The sequence below is a fragment of the Myiozetetes cayanensis genome, unplaced genomic scaffold (genome assembly GCF_022539395.1).
Source record: "Myiozetetes cayanensis isolate MyiCay16 unplaced genomic scaffold, myiCay2020 scf2-11, whole genome shotgun sequence".
Lineage (NCBI taxonomy): Eukaryota > Metazoa > Chordata > Aves > Passeriformes > Tyrannidae > Myiozetetes > Myiozetetes cayanensis.
The window spans coordinates 17,207,059-17,232,275 of record NW_026087411.1 but is presented as its reverse complement, the minus strand read 5'-3'; the positions used below and the strand labels follow the sequence as shown (position 1 = coordinate 17,232,275).

The following is a 25,217-nucleotide window of genomic DNA, read 5'->3' as shown; positions in this document are numbered from 1 at the left end:
CGTGTGAAAGCACTCATAAAATTTGGCACTTATGGAAAAAACAAATTGGAATTAGTTGTGGATTCTTTTACTTAACACTGTGTAAAAATGTACCAACAGCCATTAAGATTGTACCTTCTGCATTTTACGGGAGTGTTTGATATTTTAAGATGTACTACTGATGTGGTTCAGGTATATGATAAAGCATTTTTCATGTTAGAGATGTCACTGTTGCGTGGTAAAAGGCTTTGGGCTTGAGTTTTTTGTTATCTCTAAAGATACTTAATGAAAAAAGATCCAGGAACATGCAAGACTGACTTTCTGAATGACAGACACCATTTTGCTGATCCTTTACGATAATATAGTGTCTTTTATGGACACTGTTTTATATTTTTAGTATGGAACTAAAAACTAAAGAATTGTCTGAAAAGAAAAAAAACTACTGTGGGCAGACATTAAGGAGACAAAAAAAAAATCTTGCTTGGTTCCAGTTTGTCATCTCTATACACATCTCAATTTTCACTCTGTACTTTTCTCTGCTTATGTTAAATATTTTTCAACTATGTGAGGCCTTATCTTGGGTCACATTTTTTCCTTGTTATGTTTAGATTTTTCCATGTGTTACCCGGAAAATCTGGTCATGTTCATCTGCTCTCCTTAGAATTCAGCACTGCATACCAAAACTAGGCCCTTCTCTGGGGAACATGGGGTGCTATATGAAGTATTTAAGCATCTATTATAATGATAAATGCTTTAAAAGAAAAACCCCTAATTTCGAAGAAAACTAGTTTTACTCAATGAGTTTTATGTTTTCCTCAAACGAACATGCAATTTAAATCAGTACCTGTCTACATTTTCAGTATGACAACAGAATGGAGCATAGTCGGGTAGAGCTTGTAGGCTGCCTCTTCAAAACTAACAAATTTTTCACTTACTTTATTTTAATATATTACAATTTATATATATAATTATTATTATTTAAAATATTACATTAAAATATGTATTTTTAGTGCATACTTGCCCCCTGTTAAAAACTGCCATCTTCTTTTTGTACCATGATTCAATAAGGATAGGATGTAGTAGATGGAATTGATTAGTGGGTTTGTAAACAGTTTGCTCAGCTGCCTGTGGTAGTTCAGGGGATTCCTTCTAGCCCTGTTTTCAGTAACAAAAGCTCAAGGTGTTCCTTACTTCCTTTAAGTGCTTTGGCATCTAATAGATACCTCTCTCATAAAATCTGCCCCGCTATTTGAATCCGTGGTTGGTTAAGATTGTCACTTTCTTCATGATCCCTTGGGCCTTTCTAAATTGCTGTCTCTTTTAGATTTTATAACTTGTGAGTAATTTTAATGACCTATCACGTTCTCTTTAGCCTTTCCCTGCTTTCTGACTCTGCTTTGTTGTATCTGTTTTAGAGGTAATGTACAAAAGCCTTTTAATTTTGCTGTTCTTATCCCAAGATACCATAAATGTAGGCAAAGTTTTAATATAAACACATGTATCAAACTTCCATTGCAAATTCTGTTGTGGACACAACAGATCCTCACAGATCATTCATCCTTAATGGAACTATTATATTGACAAGTTTATATTAGCCAAATCACTCATCATTCCTTGACAAGAGTAAGAAATATTGAGGCTTTTATAGTCGGCTATAAATTTTCCTGTGGGAAAGAGGAAAGGGATTGGAGGTTAATGCAGTCACTTTAAAAAGGAACCTTTTAAATAGCCACGGTACTGTATTTCTGTGCTGTGCAGAAAGGAGGTCAATGAAAATCTTGGTAGTGATTCCCAAGAGTACTTGGCAAGAATCTTAACTTATTAGTCTCTCTGGGAGGGATTCGTGTAACCTAGTTGTGGAAGTCCTAATGTAGACAACTCAAATAAATCCTGTGGCTAGTACTGTAGAAGTCTGTTTGTCTCACAGTTGATTGAAAAGGAAGCCTAAACAACTATTTCAAATGGATAATAATTCTGTATTGCTGAGTATGTTTATGTGGATGAGCTAAATCCCACCTGTTTTACCGACAGAATGGATGTTGGGCCAGCTGTGGCTGTTGTTTACCGAAAGATTCAGTTAATATTTTCCTTGTCAGCCAGATATTTTTTATATTATGGTTGATTTTATCTAAATTATTGATTTCATTGGAATTAAAACAAGGCAAAACCCCAAGCAAACAAAAAAAAATACGAACCCTCCCCTTCCCACCTCCCCCAACATTTCTGAACTAAATCAAACGTAAAAAGTCTGGTAGCTCTCAGAAGAAAGCACACACAAATTGTGAAAAAGATTTAGCAAAAATTATGGGCAAATTCAACTGTAAGAAACTCAGAAAGTGAAAATTCTGAGACACACTCTGTTTGAGGTAAAAATAATCAGAATTATCTCTAAAATAGAAAATCTGGAGGGTGGGGGGAAATTTTAGGGTTTAAGAGCAGAGTCAAGTGTTGAAAATTTTTAGAGAAGCAGTTTTTAAAAAAAAAATTTCTTGGAGAGAGCAGGGATAAAGGAAAAATGTTAAGTCTGCTTTGAGCATACTGATACTACAACAGAAATGTAAAAACATTGAGAAACTGCAGGAGAAATGGGAATCTTGACTCTCAGATTTCCTTGGGGTTTTTAAATCAGGTGTGATGGAGCAGGTGTAAAACCCCAGGTCTTTAAGAACGCTCCTGTTGAGCAAAGTCTCTGGTCTTCTGGGTCCACTTTGTATTGTAAAGTATCCCAGCTGGATACAGGGAGTCGGACAGATGGCATACTAGATAACAGCCAGTAGTTATTTGGAGATTGTCATGATGTTCGCTCCAACTGGAAGGTTAAATTTAATTTTACTGGAATTTATACTATATTGCTGTTCTAGATTCTTTACAGTTAATGAACTAAGCTTACAAGGGCAATTATATATGAATAAATATATGTGAGATATGAAAACAGAACAGTTAATCTCAATTTTCAGTAAAGAAAGAAATGACTGGGTGGAACCTGAAGAACTTTCCTTCCTTAGGTCTCTTGTTGTGCTTGTCAGGGCTCTCTGTCAGATTAAGGACAAGGGAGAAACATTAGTAAGAATAACTTTACCATTCTTGTTCTTTTTATTATTATTATTATTATTATTATTAAATTTTTTTTTTAAGCCAACTAAATGAAACGACACCAGCAAAGCAGAAACAAATAAAAAAGCTCCCAGAGCTCTTGGATCCACTTAATATTCCATCAATGTTTGTCATTACTGAGAGAATTTTGCCATCTAGTGGACAACAAAACTACCTCAGTTCCAAATTGTACTTTTATTTACTGTCTTTTCAGAGTCTGAAGAGTTCCTTTGAACTCAGTACAGATATTTGTAAAAATATCTGACTATTTTCATTTTCTAGATTTCTACATGACTGTGGAACATCTCTCTGAGATTTCTGCATGTGCAGATTTTCAGCATTTAGAGCATGAAGGTTCTGTGCGTCATAAACCAAATAATTGGTGTTTTCTCACCTTCCATAAGTAGGGGTCTATATGGCATGGTAAAAATTGACAAAGAAATTGGACACTTAAAGTTTTTCAGCTTCATTTAGAAAAGTTAAAACATAAGGCACCAATTTAATTTTATTTTTCATTGTGGCATTGTCCCTTTATTCTGTAAAGATTTTATGTGTCATTAAAAGTACCTCAGGAAAACTTACTTTCTCACCTTGAGAGCCTCACATTCTTTTTATTCCTGCTTACACTTTTTTCTGCAATGTATTTAATTATGTGCCCACCCCCCTAAAAAACATCTTAAACTACTTCTCATGTCTTTTGCCCACTCTTATAGCCTAAGTGTTTTGTGTAGGCCAAGATTATCTGTATCTGGTTGTCAAAATGTGTCATCCAGAATGTTATGAGAAAAGAAGTTGGTATGCTGCTTCCATTGAGTTCTGATAAACCTTGGGAAAAATAGGGACTCATTACTATCAAAACTCTCACTGACTTTCATAGTCAGGACATGTGGGGTTTTCTAGATTCCTCCCCATCTCTTGAACTAAATTATAAGCAGGAGACAAAGAAGAGAAAGCCCAAGGCATGAATAAGTGCTTGCATTTTCCTGTTGGGTGTGAGATTTGTGGGAAATGGTTGCTAATTTTGCCTTTGCCTCCTCTGTATTAAAGCAGTCTGTCTTCCTTATGTAAATTTTAAACTGCCCGCTCAAAAGTCACCACAACCTGCAGATGTTTAGCCTGTGGCTATCACACTGTGATCTTGCCCTAAGGCCACTCTGGGAATGCTCTTCTGTTCCTCCCTTGCCCGTGGCAGTTCAGAGTATGTACTCTCTGTTGCCTCTTGGTGACTATAAGTCTGTGTTGAAATTTTATATTTTTATAATTAATAGTAAAATTGCGAGTAGCACCACTACCATATTCAGTGTGTGTGTGAACCTCGTAGAATAAACTGGAAAAACTTACATTGCTCTGTAGGCATGGAGGGAAGCACTTTCTGCAGAAAGGTCACTCTGAGACAAAATTAACCATCTGGAGAACTCTCATCTGCACTCCAACATACTCAGGATTACAGTTACTAAGGAAAGTTCAGGAAGCAAGGATAAGTTGATTTCATGAAATAGAAAAACTGTCTTCCCACTTTCCTGTATTTTATTTTAAATTATTTAAGGTTCATTCATTAGATCACATCCTAAACATTTCAGTGTTTGATGCTGATAGACTTAACTATCAAGCTGTGATCAAGCTGTGGTATTAGACTGCTGGTCTCTGAGACTAGCTCAGGAACTTGCATATGTCCTGGTGTTGCAGAAATGAGTTTGCTTTTCTGTGGGCAAAATGAACATGTTCAGAGCCATGCATGTAAGGAAATAGAGTAGGAGGGGTGATGCTGGGGGTTTTCTGTTTGTTTGGTTTAGGTTTTTCATAAGCTACTTAGTTTCAGTGAGTTAATTTTTTTACCAGCTTTCTTTTCTGTGTTAACACCTGAGGCAAAGTGAAGAAAGAACCTACTGTTGTGATTAATCACAGAAAGTTGTTGTTCTTTCTTTGTAACTGATGATCAAAGAATCTGAAAAACAGACACGTCTCCTCCTTGTTGTCTTTACACCCATAAAACACGTCTTGATAGAAAGCAAGCTTGCTAGATGAGAGAGCCTCTTCTGGCTTATGCTCTTTAATAACATTAGAAGTAGACTCTCCCTATTTAATTAGCATTTCTTGAAGTAACGTCACTGTTTGATTTAACTACTAATACTCCTAGTCAATTGGTACAGTAAAGCCAACCACTAATTCCAATATTATATTGACAGTTGGATTGTTAATTCCAGGATGTGAATTTTGTCTTAATTTGCTCCCTAAAAATAGGTTGAATTATGAAAGGTTTCTTTCCCACTGTTTCAATTTCAGGCAGCTGATGTTTATGCTGAGACATACATTACGTATTCAGATATCTGGTTCTTCAGTCTTCATTCCTTATCGATTCATATTGTTTAATGGAACTCCACAAAGCAACAAAGCATTATTTCTGTGTGGTTTTCTGTTTGGGGTTTTTTGTTGATTGTTCATTTCCTTATGTTTTATGATTTTTCTTTTGTATTCTGCTTTTATCTGTCTCTGATTGTTATTTTGTTGAAGAGACTTCTGTTTTTTCTTTAGATTCTTTGGTTAAAACACGTTATTCTTCTGATGTAATTGTTTAGGGTAAGCGATGAAAAAGATGCTCGAGGTTATCTTCAAGCCTTGGCCTCTAAAATGACAGAAGAGCTGGAAGCCCTGAGGAACTCCAGTTTGGGTGCAAGAGCTACAGTAAGACTTTACTTCCATATGTCAGAGGGGTTTTTGTTTGGAAAAAAACCACTGATTTGATAGTTTCAGCTGCAGAAATAGTCTGCCTTTAGAGTCTGTGTTAATCAAAAGTTGAACTTTGCTAGAGCTTCCCTTCTGAATAACTGAATAGCAACTTTATTGTTTTTCAATTAATTAAACACCAGTACATTTTAATTATTTTGTCTATTATATTGTTCAGATAGCTACTTTATAACCATATATGAATTTGTTGGAGGAAATCATATTTTGGTTCATGAAAAACTTCAAGACTTTCACTTTTGAAATGTGAATGTCCTTTGTAGCTGTCATTTGAATTGAGGCACATCAGAACTAAAATTCATAAAATCTCTTTGCTTTTGAGATCAGCATATAATATTAATCTTGCCTATTTATTACTAGAGTTCAAAAATAATACTACTACTAACACTTTTTGTGTACTCCTAATGTTTAATTTTAGATGACTTTGGAATTAACGAATTCCTACATTAAGCATGTAATAGGCTGAGAAACAAAGTTGTTGAAGTTAGCTACATTCTTCATTTTCAACTTTCTTTACGCTTACTCTTTATTCTCCCTTTTTTTGTGCTTTCCTAGGACATGCCCTGGAAGATGCGCCGCTTTGCAAAATTGGATATGTCTGCAAGGCTGGAGCTCCAGTCTGCTCTTGATGCTGAAATCCGAGCCAAACAGGCTATTCAAGATGAGTTGAACAAAGTCAAAGCTTCCTGTATCTCTACAGAGTGGTAAGACTGAATTGCTCTGATGCCAGTTTACTTTGATAACTCTCAGGAAATGTCATCAAATCATTTTTTTAACTATCCTGTCTGTCAAAATTTGATAATGAATGATAATGCTTCTTTCAAATACCCAAATGTGAAAAAAGACCATATCTCTCATCATTGTGTGAGTAGCTGAACACTAACTGGGGAAAATTGAAATCTTGAAGACTTCCACTTTCTCTTTAGTAATATAATTTCTCCTCATAGTGATAACAAGTTAAAATCCAGGCAGAGTTTGGTTTTGTGTCTTAGAACATACTCCTTTCCATTCCTTTGATAACTGCATTGGGCTAGCTGACTAAAATCAATTATTGCAGAGTGATATGCACAGTAATAAGTAATAATGGCCATGGAATATTATGAATTCTTTTATTCCTTCTACGGGCCTCTTTCTCTTTTCCACCCTGTCACCCTCACCCCCCAACTAAATTTATTCTGAGTTGGGTGGATGCCTGAAGCAGGGAGGAAGTCATTCCATGTCTAGGTGTCCAGCTTCAGTCTAGCTCAGAGCACTGCTGTGGTTTGCAGCTTTAGGGAAAGCAGAAGCTTTGGACAGAGCTGAGGTTCAGGTATGTTACCTGTAAAGTGGGAACACCGAGTGCACCTACCTTGTTTGTTTTTCAGGCCAGGTAACGTGATGATAGGCAACCCTGGAGATCCTCTAAGAACAGGAGAACCAGTATTTGCTTTGATAGGCAAGAATAAGAAAAGTGCTCAAAAAAAGAGATAATACTGTTACTTATCAACTGTGAATTGGATAACTCTAAAGTAACTGAGGAAAAAACAATTCAAGATAATCTATTGGTATTACAGGCACTGAATTAACAAATTTAAAATCCCCAAGATTTTAAGTATAAAAATATATATGGTCTTTTTTTCTCATTTACAGGATACAGGCTCACACAATTACTTAGGAATTAGAAACACAAGCCTATTTAATGGATAAATTGGAACAATTAATTAGTTTTTTCTGGGTTGTTTTTTTTATAAGGTACCATACTAAACAGATCCCAACAGATTTCTGCATTCATTCTGGCATTGGAAGACACCATGAACCTTGCTGGGCATTAATTTTTAAATAGCATGCAAAGTTGGACAGAAAAACGTGGTTTCTCAATACTTACATACATTTTTTTGTTTGTTATCTTTTGAAGTAAATTGCAAGAATCTGAGAAGAAGAACATGGAGCTGTTGGCAGATATTGAAAGGCTGAAAAAGGAGACAGAAGAGCTTAGATCAGAAAAGGGTATGGCAGCTGATATCCAAGTAAATAGCATGTTTCACATTGGTTGGGTACATCTTATCAGTTAAGTTCACCTTGCAACTAAAATATGATACCAACAGACTTTGGCATACAAAATGTGAGCACAATTGTGTGTTAAGATGTACCCACAGCAGTTGCATTTGCACTTTCAGTGTTTGTAATACGCTTCAGTTTTGATACACTTGAACCAGTAAGGTATTATTTGAGTTGGAACTGCGTTGTTTTCATTTGGCATGGATATGTTGATTCACTGCCAGAAAACTGCTAGAAGTATAGATACATTTCTAATTTTTTTCTCCTTTATGATGGGTGAAGGTATTCAGACTTCAATACTGATCATTTATAAATGTTTTGGGTCTGTCTACACAGAGAGAAAACAACTGCAGTGGAATTTATAGCATTTATTTGTTTCTGGGATGACTTTGTTGATAGGCTTTGTAAGCACACAGTGAGCAGTGTGGTCATGATTGCTTTGCTGTGGTATTAAGAGTATGTTCTGGGATTACTGATGCATCTGACTAACAGTATTTCGCATTGTTGCTGGGAGAAGAGACTTTTTCGGTAATTCTACAACAACAAAGATTTCAATAAGAGATGATTAATGAGTTGCCTGATTCTTTGCAGTTTCTGTAGTAGCTCTAATATTTGTATCTTATGAGTCACATGGGAAGAAGTATTTTTCAGGCCAAATGGAATTACCTAATTTTCTGTAGGGAACTGTTTTAACTCCATAATTTCAATACCCCGGCAACAATTGCTGCATAGGGATGTAAAATACTGTTCAGACTTTGCAACCTAATGGCATGTCAGTCTATAATGGATTGTAGTTAACAGTCATCTCCTATATATAGGTCTCCAAATGCTGGTTGACTTGTAAAAATAATTCAAACCTATACACAATATTAAAAAATTACTGGTGCCAATTAGCAAATAAGACTTAGGGAATTGATACTTGTTCAACTTGATGTTCAGCATGGATACCAGGATGACGCTTCTTCCAAGTATTTGGAGAGAAGCTCTTGTTAGCATCTCCCTGGAGACAAACATACTTTGTCATGCTTAACTTTCATTTATATGTTCTTGAACTGTCGTAAATATTATGCATGGTTATTTGACTTCTGAAATAATCTATTATGAATTTATAATTAATACTTTACCCTGTATTTTTTCCAGTATTTAAAACTTTATTGTTTTGGTGAAAACAGAGATAAACATTTCCTCTTTTCTTAAAACAAACAAGCAAACAAAAGTAGTGTCCAAGGAAAAGTTAGTCATGTTTTTTAATGGAAGTAAATAAGTAATATTCTACAATTTTTCAAATATTTTGATAGAAATCCACCTTAATCCAAAGTCCATATCATCTTTGGACTTGGTTTTCTCTTACAAGAAGAAATATATGTTTGAATCATGAACTGTGTAGAGGATTCAAATGTACATGAGGTACAGTGTGGAGTAACTTATAGTGTGTGGAAATTTATTTCTAGGTAGGAATTGCTTGGGTTAGCACTTGAGTCCTTTGCTCTTTATAAATATATTCCAGAAATTTAGCAGGTGGGGAAAAAGATTGATAAAAAAATTATTATCAGTAGCAGGTAATTTGAAAATTGTTTTTAGTATTTTGTTGGTATTTTGGTGTATTTATATTTTGAAGAGGAAAGGGTTCTTGTAACCTCATCATTGACTAGGGGTTCTATTTAGAGCAAGACACTGACATGTTTTGAAAGAAGGAAGTAACCTTTGATAGCATCATTCTTTTGATATGCACACAGTCCTGCAGGCTTTGTTCATAAAAAGTATTTATATGTATGTGTGTATAATGCATTTACAGAATTCCGGAAGATAGAGTTTATACACATCTGTGATCTATAAACACCCACACAGCAACTTGAATTATGCCCCAAAGAAAAGAAAAAAAAGCTATGAGTTGAAGCAAGTTAAAGTAACAGTCAGGATGTGCCAGCCTCTGCATCTCCAGGGGATGCAGCATTCCTGCTCCTCTCGCTGGCTGTACATCACTTAAATGATGCTGTGTGACAGAGACTTTTGAAGCTTTACCCAGGATTGTGTTACTCCTGGGCATTCAGCAGTGAGAGGTGGCAGATTGACATAGAGCATGGGTCAAGGAACCCATCCAGTGTTTTCTGGATGTTTTTGTGGAACCTCTCTGTCCGCTCCAGCTGTCCTGTCATCACAGGATGGCACCTGCTACGTTAGTGTGTGGTGCAAATGGGCATGAACAATTAGAAACCAGTGCCCTTTGCATAACAGACATGTGCATACAGTGTGTTTTCACATTGAACTCATACCACACAAACATCTTAGCTTGGAAGAGGTTAATTAAACATACACTTGTCTATTAAAGAAAATCTTTTGCTGTGGAAAATGGACCAAATGTGCAACATGTTTCAAAACACGTAGGTGTTTCAGGTGGACACTCAAACCCTGATTCAGCAAGGCAGAGGTCCTCCATGAAAAGGTTATTTTTCTGTAGCTTAAAAACCTGCTGCTGTTTTCTAGGTGTAAAGCACCAAGACTCACAGAATTCTTTCTTGGCATTTTTGAATGCGCCTACCTCTGCTCTGGATCAATTTGAAGTAAGTGTTACAGCTGTTTTTAACTCTGTTAGTCAGCGGAACTGCTGTGGTGTGCAGGTTATGTGCATATTTGCTGAGAGTTTGCTACTGCATTTTAATTGTACTTCCCCATTTATACTTGTGTATAATAATATGTGAGAACTGTTTGTCATTTACAGTGCTGGCTGCCTTCTCTTGAGTGCTAGTAATCATAGTGAATTCTCTCTGAAATCTTGAACGCAGAAATTTGCCTGAGTTTGTGGTGAACATGAAAAGCATAGTTGTTCAAATGGCTTTTCTTTGTATTCAGAAAAATACTGAGTCATACAGATAGTGGTTTGATAAAAATGAGAGAAGATATGAATAGTCCTTGATTGTATCCCCTGAAGTCCTTAATACTGTTTATTAGATTGTTTTCATCATCAGTTCATTTTACACAGATCTGTAAAATCCAGATAACTGCTATGCATCTCCTCTCCACAGATCCTATATACTTAAAAATGAATCTGTTTTATACCCTCGTCACTTTTAGACAAAAGACCAGTTTAGGTAGAAAGCCTAGAAGAAAAAAAAATTGAAACAATACCGTACATTTATTATCTTATGTTTTTAATCAACAGTAAGCAATGCATCATTTTTCTTGTAAAAGAGCAGCTGGGGTGAAATATTGGTCAGACTGAATTCAGAGGGGACAAGGCACCACCTTTATAGTTGTACGTTGGTCTAAAGTTTGCCCATTTTTTCCCTGATGCGTGTACAAGGTCATTGCATTCAGCTGTAAAAGGGCATAAACACTGATGTTACTAATATTCCAGAATGTGCTTTTTTCATTATGTATTCACTAATTCATTGTTCTCTCTTGAAGTCCTCACAATTAACACAATTTTTAATTTTTCTTTTTAATCATCTTATAAGTTACTTTCAATTTGAGAATCCTCTTGGAGTATAGGAATATATTTTATTGAGTGAGTGCTGGAAAAACACTGGGTTTTTTACAGGTAGATTATTGATTAATTGTCTATGAAAGGCAATTAATGAAAACTTACTGAGGTAACTGTTACTGCCACTAATTATTTACAGTTCTTTATTTTTGCAATTTTATTTATATTGCACAGTTTTCTTCATCCATCTCTTTCTCTCTCTCTCTCTCTCTTTTTTTTACTGCTGTTTTCATTAAAATAGGATTCCTTTTCCTCCTCTTCATCCTCATTGATTGATTTTATGGATGACGTAAGTCTGACTTTCAACCCAGTAAATCCCTTAATAACAGATCAGTTGATTGATTTGGAATATTCAGACATTAATGCAGTCAACTTAAAAAAATCTACAAGTGCAGTAGAAAACAGAGTATTTCTCTAATAGCACACTTACGTCTATTTATATAGATAGGTGTTCCATTTTAAGGTAAATGTTTTTCATTAGGTGCAGGTTAAGAATTCTTAATTGCAAAGAGTTTTACTGATGGAGAAAAGCTGCTTTTAGGCCTTATCTTTTGATATGGCCTGTGGAAAATGGTCCCAAAATCACTGGAACATTTATTTTATTTTATTCTATTGTTTCATATTATTCCTTTATCATTAGTTGTTTCCAAAAGGTTTCTAATCACTTCTTTTAAAATGCTTTCCTTGCATACAGTTAATTTCTGTTTGCTCAAATAAAATATTGTCTCTTTTTTAGCCTATATTGTGAAAAGTAATTTTCATTATAACTGAGGTGAACTTACTACTTTTTATTGCCATTTGAGGTGCAGGCTTTCTGTCAGGACAGTTTAAATTTTTTGACCAGTTAATTGCATACTAAGAGAATTGAGTTAAAAGCTGAAAATTGACTGCATTATATTTCTCCCAAACTGAAATAGTAGGCACATAAAAGTAATTAACAATAAACTTTTTTGAAATCAAAGTGTATACTATGCATCCATGGTAGACACCCGTCCATTACAACTTTGTAGGTATCCTGTGTGTGTGTGTGTATGTCTGTCTGTGCTCGTATATTTGTTTATGCACACATATTTATACATGTATATTTAACATGTTGTCATCCTATTTGCATTGAAATATGAAATAATTACTTTTATTTGAGAAATGTCTGCTGTGAAGGGTGTAGCAAAGAGGATATAGTATATGGGTCTATTCTACTGCTTTCATTTTCTTTCACTTACTCTGAAACAATGCTTTCCTTCTGGATGCTTTTTCTCTGTAAGCTGGGTATATACCCTAGACAAAATGTGAAGATAAATCTGTGGTATCACAGAAGACATTTGCCTGCATTTTTGTATAGTGTACGGAAAAGTTTGGGCTTGCTGATGTTGTTGGAATTTTCTTACACAAAAAAAAAAATGAAGGCACCCTTTCTTGTCATGTAAACCCACAATAGATGAATAATATTTATATCCTTTATCTGGATTAAAGAAGTGTTCTATGTTACCTTAATACTAGGAACTCCTAGTTTGTATCAACAGTTTCTTTCATAGGCAGGTACCTTTAAAAATATCTAAAACTCTGTCCTAAAACCTGTTAAAAGAGAGATAAAGTACATATGCAGTAGAGTAACTGGTAATGTTTTATTTTTCAAGAGGAAGTTTAGGATGAGAATATTTTCCTGGTTGATATCTAGTTAATTTTGAAGGACTTCAGCACTTAATTCTGTATTTGTTGTTGGTTGGGGTTTTTTTTAAAGAAGGCAGCATTTCTTTTCCACAAGCATTTTCACAGATTTTTTTTTCTTTTTTTTCTTTTTTTCTCTATGCAAATAAGTAGTTTTCAACTACTGCTGTACATCCTTTAAGAACAATTCTTGATTGGTCTACCCAGATGAATCTTTGCAGATACCCACCTTTCAGTCTGGGGTACAATTTCAGGTATTAATGTGTATACTGTTGTATGGAGATGTTTTACTGCACATGGAGTCAAACTTCCTGTTACATCTTCAGTTTGAGTCCAAAAGGATCGTTCTTTCTCAGATTCATTTGTTAGAAAGAGAAATAAAGCTGATATCTGCATTAGTAGGTGAGAGATGGTATCATTCACTTGTGCCTAAAGTCCATTCTGGATATTTAATTTATTGGACAATTACTTGATTCATTCATAGGTATATATTCTCTGAATTATCAAAATGAATGGTTATTCATGATTTAGCTCATTGAGTTCATTTAGTATCAATATATTAGATGGACTTAAATCAAAATAAGGGTACTAAAAATCCTTGCCCACCGAATGTGACTCTTTTTGATAGTAGTTGCCTTGAAGGGCAGTGCTTCTTGCAGCATCTCCAGAAGAATTAATCTGTGCTCAGTCAAACCTGAGAAGTGTGTGGGCTCTTTATATTAAGACCAAGGAAGAGTTAGAAGTCCTCAGGTCAGACTCGTGCAGTGCTGCAATATTGCATGGGTTTCAGGAAAGCCTCTCTTTTAATCAGGAACCCAAAGTAAATATTAATAATGGCCTGTATTGTTTCTGCAGACTCTGTGCTTCGTTTAGAAAGGACAAAGAGTGTTTAAAACTATGTGCAGTTACAAGGCACTCTTTGCAAGATCTTTGAAGTCTGTTTAGCATGTAGATGTGTACAGAGCACTGGGTTTACTGGGGTGGATATGTCTTGTGTGTTTGCCATCCAAATAACTATTTATAGCACTCTGTGAATGCCTGAAGTTAATTCTAATTCTTTCAATGAGGAAAACAGTAGTTTTGCAATTGCCACTGGAGAGAAATAAAAATAGATGTCCTGCTGATTCTGTAGCTTGCAGATGCTGAGCAAGAAGTGATAACTCACTGTTCAGATGAGTAGCAGTCACTGTTGATTCCAGCTGTCCTGCCTGGAAAAGATGCTTGGTCAGATTGGCAGAACTGGTGCCTAAATCCTCACAGCTGTGAAAGTCCACACATTCAGAAATGACCCTCGTGTCTCCTGTGTGCACAGCAAGGGGAGTAGGAATGGCTTCTGCAGTCCCTGGTTACTGGTTTTGGTGGAGAGGGAAGTCACCCCCAGTGACTCTAATAGACTGATCTCTAAATCTCTGCTGCTGTTTCTCCTGTGTGTCTCAGGCTGTCTCTCAGTAACATTGTGTAGGTGTTAAGTCTCCTGTGTTCACTAGAATTGTCTGATAATGGAAGTGTTGGGTTTTGTTTCTTTACCAGGTGGATCTTTGTGTATCTCACTAGCTACTACAAGCAGTCAACTTATTTTATTTAAGGATGAATTTGTGATTATTTATGAATAATAAAATGGAATCCTACTTTACCTTGACAAAGTTATTTTTACCACATGCTCAAAGAAACTAGTTTTTCCCCTGTTACTAACACATTACGAATTAAATATAAATTTCTTAAGTCCTCCTGCAGTCTGTCCTCACATACAGTCTTCGTGGGCTTTAGTTAGACTAAACAAATCTGAACAAATAGCCACAGAATAAATGTTGTTCTGAATTTTTATTATTGAACAGAATAAGGCACAGTAGTGGTGAGAACTTTGACTTTACTTGCACATTCATAATTAAGGTTAGAGTAAATCTGGTTTGTAATGATAATTTAAATTGGACGTATTGTACCTCCAATAGATTATTTCATTCATCTTGTTCAAAGCACAGAGATGCAAATTAATAGTGCAGTGCAGTCTGCAGTTTCCCTGCTATTATCCAGTGTAAAACAACAGACTTGAAATAGCGGTTCCTTTTTTTTTTGTTTCTTCCCTCTTGTTGCCCCAGAATATCTTGTTTTTTAAATACTAGTAAAAATGAACATGTTTGTGTGTGTCTAAGCACTATCTCTGGAGATACAGAGCGTGGAATTCTGAGGTGATGTACGTGTCACTGTTCAGTTTTGTAACATATTCTCCTTTCTTTGTTAAAGCGCTCTCCTTCCTGTATTCCAGCTAACAAAGGCAGACGTGTAAGAGGCTGTCTTACTCTATGTGGCCCTTTATTTTTTGCCTGTTGTGTCCATGCCTATGTTTAATGTATGGATTGTGTATTTACCTCACTGCATGTTCTGTGCTGCTGCTGCTGTTTGCTGCTGCTACTGCTGTGCTTTTTATTGTTTTACAGCTGTGAGCTAAAAGCTTTTGGAGTATTTCATTTGGTAATCCTTTGGGCTGAATATCACAGTAACTGGAGAAGATGCTTTGAGTGCTTTCTCATTTCAGTGTTTAAATTCTGTGTGAAAACTGATCAGGTAGATGCAGATTGGGAAGATGAGCAAACATCAAATGAGGGCTTGTTTATTTCCTTGCCTTTAGCCGAAGGCATGTGTTAGGTTATGGGAATTGCCTATAGAAGGTTAAAGTTTGTCATTGTGGAGGCACATCACAGCAAATGATAGAAAATATCATAGTACAAAGATAAATAAATGTGAAGTGGGGAATTGAGTAAATAGAGCATCGAGAAGGGTAGGAAAAATTCATGCAGGGAAAATGGAAAGGGATGGGTTGTAATTGGTAATCTGGAAAAGCCTTTGGTGTTTCAAAAGTCGTGATGGGTTCTTAAACGTGTTCACATGTGTTATCAAAGGCTTCTCGGACTTGAATTTGCACCAGGTATGTTATGTCCGTTTTAAACTCATACTACCACTTCTTTTATCTTTTATACACATATGATGGGTAGGAATAAGTGCATATACAAAGTATTTATACTGAATATTCAGTGAATAAGCAATATTGCCCAACAGCTCCAATAATGTCCTTACCCACGCAGTTCAAAGCACACCACTCAGTGTCTTAGGCAAACTTGCAGTAACTGCTTGTTTTTGTTGGCGATGCCTCCAGTTGAGGAGTTCCCTCTCCTCAAGATGTGTTTATACACTGGCCAGCTTTGGCTCAGGCCTGTACAGGTGGCTCATGTAGACAACTATGCACAGTCCTGTGGAAGACAGCAAGGCTGTTACAATTTGGTAGGAAATATTGAAGTCTGCTTTTGATAATCCAATGGATTTGTTTAAAACCAATTTGAATGGTGTTAACACCGTCTTTGTAAACTGTTGACCATAGTTGAATCATGTTGCTTTTGTAATTAGTTCTTCTCATTAAAGCAAGGAACCTGAGATCACTGCAGCAATACAGCTCAAGGCCTTGTTTCTGCAGCAACAGTGGTTGTTAAATTCCCTTCAAATTCTGTAATGGTAGATCAGGTTCAGTGTGTTTTGTGGGCTTTCTATGTTCATAAGTAAAGTAGAAATACGTTTGTTACTGTTTCAGCAGTTGCGTTGAACCACAAAGGCTTTGTAGCACATTCCAGAAAAGTTCCATCATTCATATCAAGCTTGTACTAAATTTTTTTCACAGACACCATGAAAATTCTTTGGTATGCAGATGCTACTTTGAAAGGGAAAGATTGAAGTATCTGGAAACATTTATGAAATGATAGATTAGATCTCTGAATTTAACTTGCAGAAAAAAAGGAATGTCTGTTTCTTGCTATGAAAAAATTTGCCTGTAGTTACTCATTGGGCTTATTTTTTTAGTAACATTTTTAAGGAGAAGGTAGAATTGTTGAAGGTTAAACAGTCTTTCAGTGGACCCCAATTTATCACATGTTTATACTGGATTATAAAAAAAGGTTAAAATAATTGAAACGTGTTTGGGGATTTACTACTTCAGGCATCTAAGTTTCTAATACTGGGTAAAGCTTTCAATTACTATTTGCTTCTGATAAATCTGAGCACAGAATGTTTGCTTTACTGCTAATTTTTGCTTCAGTGCTTGAAACGCGTGATCTATGTGTAGTAAACAGGTGTATCCCAGTGTGAGAATTTCCTGTTTTCATTTCAGAAATACTTGCAGGCATGTTACTATGCCTAGGTTGATGAAACTGATGAACGATTCTCCACCTGATAACTTTTTTTGAAGGTGATGGTAAAACTAGAAGACACCAAACTTATAACTCACTGCTGTTAAAAAAAAAAACTAAAAAAGAATACTAACAACTGCACCTGTTCGCTACCGTGATTGAGTTTCTGGAGAACAGGACTGTGTATGCATGTGTTAGATTGGCTTGGCAATATATCTGACTCCCAGAAAGCGGTAAAATTTGTGGAATTCCTAGCATTGTCCGTGGCAAATGAGATCAAAAACACTGGAATGTTCAAATGCTTCCTATAAACATTGCTGCATATTTTAATTTATCTGCAAGCTAGCACAGGCCTTGGCAACGGAGAGCTGATGATAGCATTGCTTCAAAAACTCCAGGCATCCCCACAGAGCCTTCTGGAGGCCTCCATCTTTTAGTTTTATTATTAGAGGAGAAAAACATTTTCACCTTTTTTTTTTTTCTTTTATATGTACTTTGACATAGAAAACTTTGTGAAGACATCTTGTTTTCAAAGGAGAATCGTGCCTTCTCTAATTTTTTCAGTTGGACTAACAAAAGATGACTTGTTTTCCAAGATACCTGTTTGTACCTTTATGCCATGTTGTTCAGTGTAGCTCTGTGTTGGGCTTAGTTTCATTGTGTATATTAAGGACCAGGAAAATATTTCCCTGAAGAAACTGTATGCTTGGTAAGGATGTTTTTGTAGTTCAAATGGGGTCCAAAACCCCCTCCAGTTCTCTGTGAATAGAATTAACACTAGCCTCAGGAAATATACTCTTTACTCTGTCTTTTCTCCTTGTTTTCTCCTGAATATGTTGACAATAATTTACATGGTATGTATGGGAATTCATTTCTAACAAATCCCTACTAGCAATGGACAAAACCCAGTTGTGTTTAGAAAATATTCACCCTTTAAAAATCCTGAGTTACAGGTCTCTTCGAGTGTTTATCAGGCCTCTGACCTAGCAGCTCTTATGCATGTGCTCACCTCTCAGCAGAAGCCTTGGCGTGTTTGTATTCAATAATTTTCATTGCATTTTTGTGGTTTTCAATCAGGAAATTGCTTAAAACTGAATTTTTATCCTCTCAGTTCTCTCTTAGGAATCTACTGCTCCCATATCTTATTTTGGTAAGAGTTGAGAATTCTTTTTTAATGATGTTTTTGATTTATTTCTTTGGTTGTTGTTTTTTCTCTTGAATTGTTCTCCTAGATTGATTCAGTTGAGAATTTTACATTGTCTAATACTCCGTCACGGGATGAAGATAGCAAGTCTCACCTCCATTCAAGATCAAGGTCTCCTTCTACAGCTAGTGAGATTGAGCCAATCGAGGTACTTCACTGTTGAAAAATCTTTGTGGTTTTTTTTTTTAGGAGTAACAGTTTCACTTGCACAAAAATTACTATTGGAAATCCTTTTGTTTAGGATGAAGCTCACTCTTCTGCAGCAAGTCTATTTAGGACCTTGTGATAGCCTTCTGCACTAGTGGTGAACTGTATTTTGAAGAATGTTGCATTTCCTTTCACATATGGTTAATTGAATAGGGATGGAAACTAGCTTGAATCAATTATTAGTTATAATCTCTCTTTATAACATATCCTCAGAATATTTAAGAAATGTTGGCACAAAGATACTGTTGTACTGTAGTTTGTAAAAACACACTTTGAAGTCCTACTGAAAGTCTTGTTATTACGAAATATTAGCCAAACTCTGCAACTATGATAATTTATCCCTTTTCCCTGTTAAAAAATTTAACTCTGTAGTTATTTTACATTAGAAAATATCTAATCAAATGCTTAAGATAATACAAAGTTAGTTTGGACATTTAGGAGACGAATCTTGCATGTTGTTTTGCTGAGAAATAGGATTTGGTTTTCCGAGTCCTTTCCTGTGTTAAATCAGTTTGGTTTCGTGGCTTGTATGCTTGGGGATGGGGTGGGTGGGACAATGAAGTCTTTTTCCTTTATTCGAAGCTATCTTTGATAGTGTGTACTTGATGTCTTATTGATCCTTTGGGGCCTGTTTTCAGGTTACAGATCATCCTCCCCATTCAATGCACACACCGACCATGAGGACAGCATACATTGGATCAGGACTCTCTGCACCAAAGGTATTCTCTCAAGCACTCACACTCTTTATGTAGTAAGAGGGGAAATGTCACCCCTGGGCCACAGCTTCATGAGAACTGTTTATCACGCTAATCTGACCAGAACTGCCTACCAGGGTTGTTTATATGCAAACTGGTTACTTTCTAAAATTTAAACCCCCTCATTCTTACATTATGGAGTGTGACAAGTTGCACTAGGAATTCCATTGTAGCAGCACACAGGCATCTGATTATAGGAAAAATGGTAGTTTAGACATTTAGAAAGAGATAAATGAGCCAGGAAGTGAAGAAAGGAAAATAGGTATCCTAGGAAGAGAGTGTTATCTGACAAACCTGCCTCTGTATCCTCTGCGTACCATAAAACTGGTGTCACTGCAGGCCAGTCTCGGATTATCACATCTGTGTGCTAGTTAGATGCTTATTTTTGAGACAAGGCAAAGAGTAAGATTAAAAATGAAACCATAGATTGTCATTTTTATGAGCAATGTGGAATGAGCACTACAGCCATCACTGCAGCACTGGGCTGGAAGAAGGGTTTCAGTTTTTCTCTGTTTTTACTCGCATAAGTACTGATTTTACTTCAGTTGTTGAAATCATGTTGCTGTTGGCCAAGTAAGCCAGTCAGCATACACTAATTCCCAGTGAATTATGTATCCCAGTGGATTATGTATATTCAAGTAATTGTGGAGTAAGATACAAGCTATGAAAGGAAAAATTTTCTCGTTTAAGTTTCGGAAGTGATTTAAGAATCTTCTGTATATGATAAAAAATGACAGTTTTTCTACAACTAATCAATGAAGTAAGTAAGCCTTTCTAATAGATGTTTCTCTGCTTTGATAAATTGCAAAGTAGCAAAAGATTCATTTGTGTAAAGGAAAGCTGAGTAGTTTGAGCAGACTGTTCTGTTGGCAGTGTATTAGTAGATCAATTAAAAGAAATGCTTTAAGTGTACTTGGAATCATGTTAAGCAGATTTTGCTCTACACATAATTTAATTTTTGCAAACATTTTGCTCAGTAAGTAATAATTTGCTTTACAATTTATTATGTCCTCTAAAGAACTTTTTTACTTTTAGATTGCATCAGTTTTTAAAGCTAAGTATTGTTTCCCTGTAAGTCTCAGTAGAAGACATCCATCTCTAGACAGAAAGCTTCCATTGTAACAGTAAAGCTGTCATTAAATATGGATAAGTTTGAGCCCTTAGCTGTGATATCTTACACTGTGAAAAACATGAAAGTGAGTAAAATTTTAACATACCTACTCATTAGTCCGCAAAATCATCTGTCAGATCACGTACATTATCCAGGTTTTTTGGACAGCCTTTGCATTCACCCTGTGCTCTGTCCTTTCTCTACCAGTAGTTACTTCACTGGGATTTTATGTAGAAAGCCAAAGTAGCTTCCTGGATTTTATATAAGGCCTTTTATGAATCATACCATCACATGACATAGTCATTTAACCTTTATATGGTAGCATCAACACGGCCATCCTTGAGGAGAGAGAGAGAATTAAACCACTTCCTCATGTAGTCTATGTTCCCAAGTAATAGCAGGAAGATAAGACCTTTCAAAATCAGCTTCATCTGTCAACTTCAGCTCTTGCTTTTAAATTGGGTGTTCTGAAATTGCCTCTTCCGGACACCATAAAACAGAAATCTGTCATGCTTTCTGACATAAAATTTGGAATTTTTAAGAAGTCTGCCCTTTTTCTTTGAACTAAGGCAACACTCCTTACAGAGGAGCAGTGAATTTGCAGCTTAGAAAATACTGTTTTGGGTTGACCTTGGCTGGCAACCGGGTGCCCAGCAAGCACATACACACACAGGTCAGGTTTTTAGAGTGTAATGGAATAATTTTGGCAGCTTTCCTATCTGCAGTGGAAGCAAACTCATGTTCCTAGGCAAGGTCCAGTTTCCATGGTTTTGTTTACAGAGGATGTTTTAAATTATCAACAACCAGCACTGATAAGGAATTTTTTTCAGCCCATGTGCTGGGAGCTCAGATCTCACTTCAGCAAACACAAACAAGCTGCCTTTTTAAATGAACCTATGCACTCTTATGTCTGTGAAAAAAAATAACTGTTCTTCAGAAGTGTTGCAGGTGTTAACATCCTTGTCTGCTTGTTTCACAGCCTAAAGCCCACCAGTTTGTAGTGAAGTCGTTCAATACACCAACAAAATGCAATCAGTGCACATCTCTGATGGTTGGTTTAATACGACAGGGCTGCACTTGTGAAGGTAAGCACTTGTGAGAGCACAGAGTGTGAACTAAAGTTCTTACAGATGCAAATGACACAGTAAATGTTGTAGCATGGTCATGCAGGAGTCTTCTCTTTATGTTTTGAACAACAAAACAGATTCTCATGTTTCAGTCTTTCAACAGTAGAAGCCAAACACTTCAAATATCTTACCTAACAGATTACCTAGTTATCTGGGGACACACTTTTTCCAGTTGGTGGTAGAAGAGCTTAGTTCAGTTTACTTAAAATAGCAATAAGGGGCCACAGTCAGTGGTCAGCTATGCTGACAGCAGCTTTTAGCTTTCTAAGACATTTATTCTGATTTATTCTAGAAAGAGGCAAATTGATACTGAATGGCAGTTATTCCATCTGTAGGTACACAGAATGACACTCATTATTTAGAGGATATTCCAACTTTTAGTTTACTAGTAGAGTTGGACCTAGAGGAAATCATAGAGAATATCTTAGGCGCCTTCTTACCTGGATGAAACCAGACTGTGTATCCATAAACTATCTGAAAATGAGAAAAATGATTTAGAGCAGATAAAAGCATGAACTGCTGTTGTGTGCAGACTTCTGTTTCTGTCTCGGTGTAGCAAAGTTCAGTGAGAGTATTCAGATGTTGGTCAAGAAAAGAGAGAGGGTTCCTGTATAAGTGTCATCATCTTTTTGTAACTTTTGCATTGCACGAGAAATAACTATTAAATCTTTTTGTTTCTTCTCCTCCTCACAAGTGTGTGGATTCTCTTGCCACGTGACCTGTGCAGACAAGGCTCCTGCAGTGTGTCCCATCCCTCCCGAACAGACTAAGGGACCTTTGGGAATAGATCCCCAGAAAGGCATAGGAACAGCGTATGAAGGACATGTCCGAGTAAGTGTCACACAGCTGCATTTGGGGCACTTAGGTTAAATTCATTGTTTTCCGGAGCTGCAATTAATTGGTGCATTGTGGGAGATGGATTCAGTTATACTTTAAGGTACTAGTTTTGGAAACCAAATTTTCACAAAGAAATTCTTAGCATGTTCAGCAGTAGTTCTCTCTCCATCTCTGTTGGTCATTGTGCTTTGAGTTGGTCTTGAATAGTCTGGAGATCAGATCATATTCCAGGGCATGTGAGTTTTTGAATCTTTCTGTTTGTTACTGTCTAGGGTGTTGGTGTGGATATTTGTACCTAAATAGTAAAATAATTTCCTGTCATAGTTCTGGCTATATCCCTGTTGACCAACTAGAGATTCTCTCTATTTGTTAATACAGCTCTGAATGAATTTGTGAAATAAGAAGAAGGAATCTGTGATACTACTAATTTTTTTTAATCATCTGTTGGATGCTCTTACTGCTCCTGTGTTATTGCTCATGTTGCTTAACGTTATCACTGAAAAAAAGCTTTTCAACCCAGATGAGTGAATGGATTTTTGTGCTTTTTGGTTCTTTGATTGCATCCAGACCTACAGAAAGTTGATCAGAATTTGTTTTTCTAAAGGTACCAAAACCATCTGGAGTAAAGAAAGGTTGGCAGAGAGCACTGGCAGTGATCTGTGATTTTAAACTCTTCCTATACGATGTAGCAGAAGGAAAAGCGTCCCAGCCAAGCGTGATAGTGAGTCAGGTCATAGACATGAGGTAAGCTGAGTGGTGCTGAGGGGGAGCTTATCAGAGGCACTGGGAGGTTTTGTTCTGCTTTTCCTTTTTGTGAAGTCAGTAAGCAAGCTCCAGAGCTTTTATGGAACCCTGTAATCCATGTTGAGAGCCTCTGATTTTCTGGTGAAAAAGAAAAAAGAAACAGCTCTAACGTTTATTTGAAGTTAACCTGAACTGCACTTGTGTGTTCAAATATGGACGTTCAAACTTACATTACTCCATCATGTGCAAAGAGCATCTGTTCAGCTGTGTAGAAGATCTGGAATGAATAAGTAAGAAAAAATAAAATTATTTTTGGAGTTGAATAGAGTTTTGAAAGATAGAACTTTGTTATAGGATAAAACTGTACAGTTTTTGATTCAGAAGGGCTTAATAGTTTGTTCACACTGTCTTCAGTAGTACTGAAATACTACCAACCTCACTGAAGGCTGAGAGCATTTAACATAGCAACTAAGTAAAGCTCATCTCTGATCTAGGTTAGTTCATCTAGGAAGTCTCAAACTTCTAATGAGTTTGGATTTTTATGAAAGAGTTGGAAGAGGTGTTCTTGGTCCCCCTTATTTTTTAAGTTGGATTTTTTTTTAATTAAAAAGTTTTAATTTATACAAACAGAAACCAGATATAGGATATCTAAATAGATTTATCTCCATCAACATTTACCAGGAATTAATTATACAGCACTGCATTTGTGAATTTCATCTGCAGATACAGAGGAAAGGATAATTTTAAAAATTAGATCTCAGTGCTGACTTGTGTCCTTCACAAAACAAGACTATTGGAAACGTAAAAAGCAAACATACAGATTTTACTCTTTAACTCTTTTCCCATTGTGTTTGTGGTCTCCATAAGGGATGAAGAATTCTCTGTGAGTTCTGTCTTGGCCTCGGATGTCATCCATGCAAATCGAAAAGATATCCCCTGTATCTTTAGGGTAAGTATTATGTCTTGATCCTGGTAACCCAGACATACAGGGTTCCACAGGGTGATGTATGGTGTGATTCACTGACAGCTTGCTAGTCTTTTATTTCCTTGGCAAGTTCTGGCCATGTGGTATCCATGGCAGCAGCAGCAGCAGCAATGCATAGGGATCTGTACATACGTCATTTTTGTGGTAAAAATAGCATTGGTACATTTAGACAACCTCTCATTTCCACTGTATGTGGGTTTTATTTTTCAATTTTCACAGTAAGATGTGTTTTGTATTCTTTTGTTCATCATGACCTTCTACATTTTCATTTCCCAGAGTTGCCCTCTGCTTCTCTATTTAACTAGTTCTGTTATTCCTGAGGACTTTATCTTAGCTATTTTTTTAAATATGTGCATTGGCTATCTGAAAACTCCTGTTTATCAGATGGTCAGTATAGAAATGTAGTGTAAAATGCTCATAAAAATTTATGTCTAGTATCTGGTATCAGGGTTTTGCCATCATTGGTTCTTTCTAATATTCTTATTTTTGCTAGATAGTCTTTTGAAGCTTTGACCTCAATAAAATCTCCTTGGTGTCTTATTAATTCCCCTATCATTTCTTTTTTGTATCATTGTATTTTACTCCTTGTTTTTCCACTTTTTAGACCGTTGATCACTCTGTGTGCTTACAGGAGATAAACCTACAAAAGGGACTTTGACTTTTATCTGTAGTAGCTCTATCAAATACATGAAAAGGATCACAGATCATTCTTTCATAAGGACCATTCCTATTGTGTTGAATTATTAATGAAATCTTTTGCTCTTAAAAAATACAGAATGCTCTGTAAGAATTACTTTTTGTTATAAAATTGCTGTGAGAAACAATTTCGTGCCTTATGTAGAGCACACATTTGTGAATTATAGAATAAACACAAATGCATTTAGAATAAAACCAACATTTTCTCTGCTCTTGAGTTATTCACAGCTACAGGTTTTCTGCTGTGGGTTCTTAGAATAAGATAAGAGTGTTTTCTGTTAACTAAGGCTAAATTTTTGCTTTCTTAGTTCAAACAGCTATTTAAAAGGGCTTTTACAGGCATCTGATAGCCTTGCAAAAATGGTCATGAGGAAATTTTTCA

At 36.1% G+C, this 25,217-nt stretch overlaps 1 protein-coding gene across 13 annotated transcripts in view; it reads left to right on the top strand.

Annotated features, from left to right (window-relative positions):
* The window catches only part of CDC42BPA (CDC42 binding protein kinase alpha), a 186,279-nt gene that overhangs the window by 133,664 nt on the left and 27,398 nt on the right, over positions 1 to 25,217 (top strand). For 7 of the 13 annotated variants that reach the window (XM_050316010.1, XM_050316009.1, XM_050316002.1 and 4 more), the window contains 12 exons: positions 5,649 to 5,754; positions 6,370 to 6,518; positions 7,709 to 7,800; positions 10,336 to 10,412; positions 11,574 to 11,621; positions 15,239 to 15,277; positions 18,402 to 18,521; positions 19,219 to 19,299; positions 21,426 to 21,531; positions 22,268 to 22,404; positions 23,015 to 23,154; positions 24,022 to 24,103. In XM_050316010.1, the coding sequence (XP_050171967.1) occupies positions 5,649 to 5,754; positions 6,370 to 6,518; positions 7,709 to 7,800; positions 10,336 to 10,412; positions 11,574 to 11,621; positions 15,239 to 15,277; positions 18,402 to 18,521; positions 19,219 to 19,299; positions 21,426 to 21,531; positions 22,268 to 22,404; positions 23,015 to 23,154; positions 24,022 to 24,103 (1,177 nt within the window). The remainder of the gene's footprint in view (positions 1 to 5,648; positions 5,755 to 6,369; positions 6,519 to 7,708; positions 7,801 to 10,335; positions 10,413 to 11,573; positions 11,622 to 15,238; positions 15,278 to 18,401; positions 18,522 to 19,218; positions 19,300 to 21,425; positions 21,532 to 22,267; positions 22,405 to 23,014; positions 23,155 to 24,021; positions 24,104 to 25,217) is intronic. The other 6 variants (XM_050316006.1, XM_050316014.1, XM_050316007.1 and 3 more) reach the window with 4 other exon arrangements.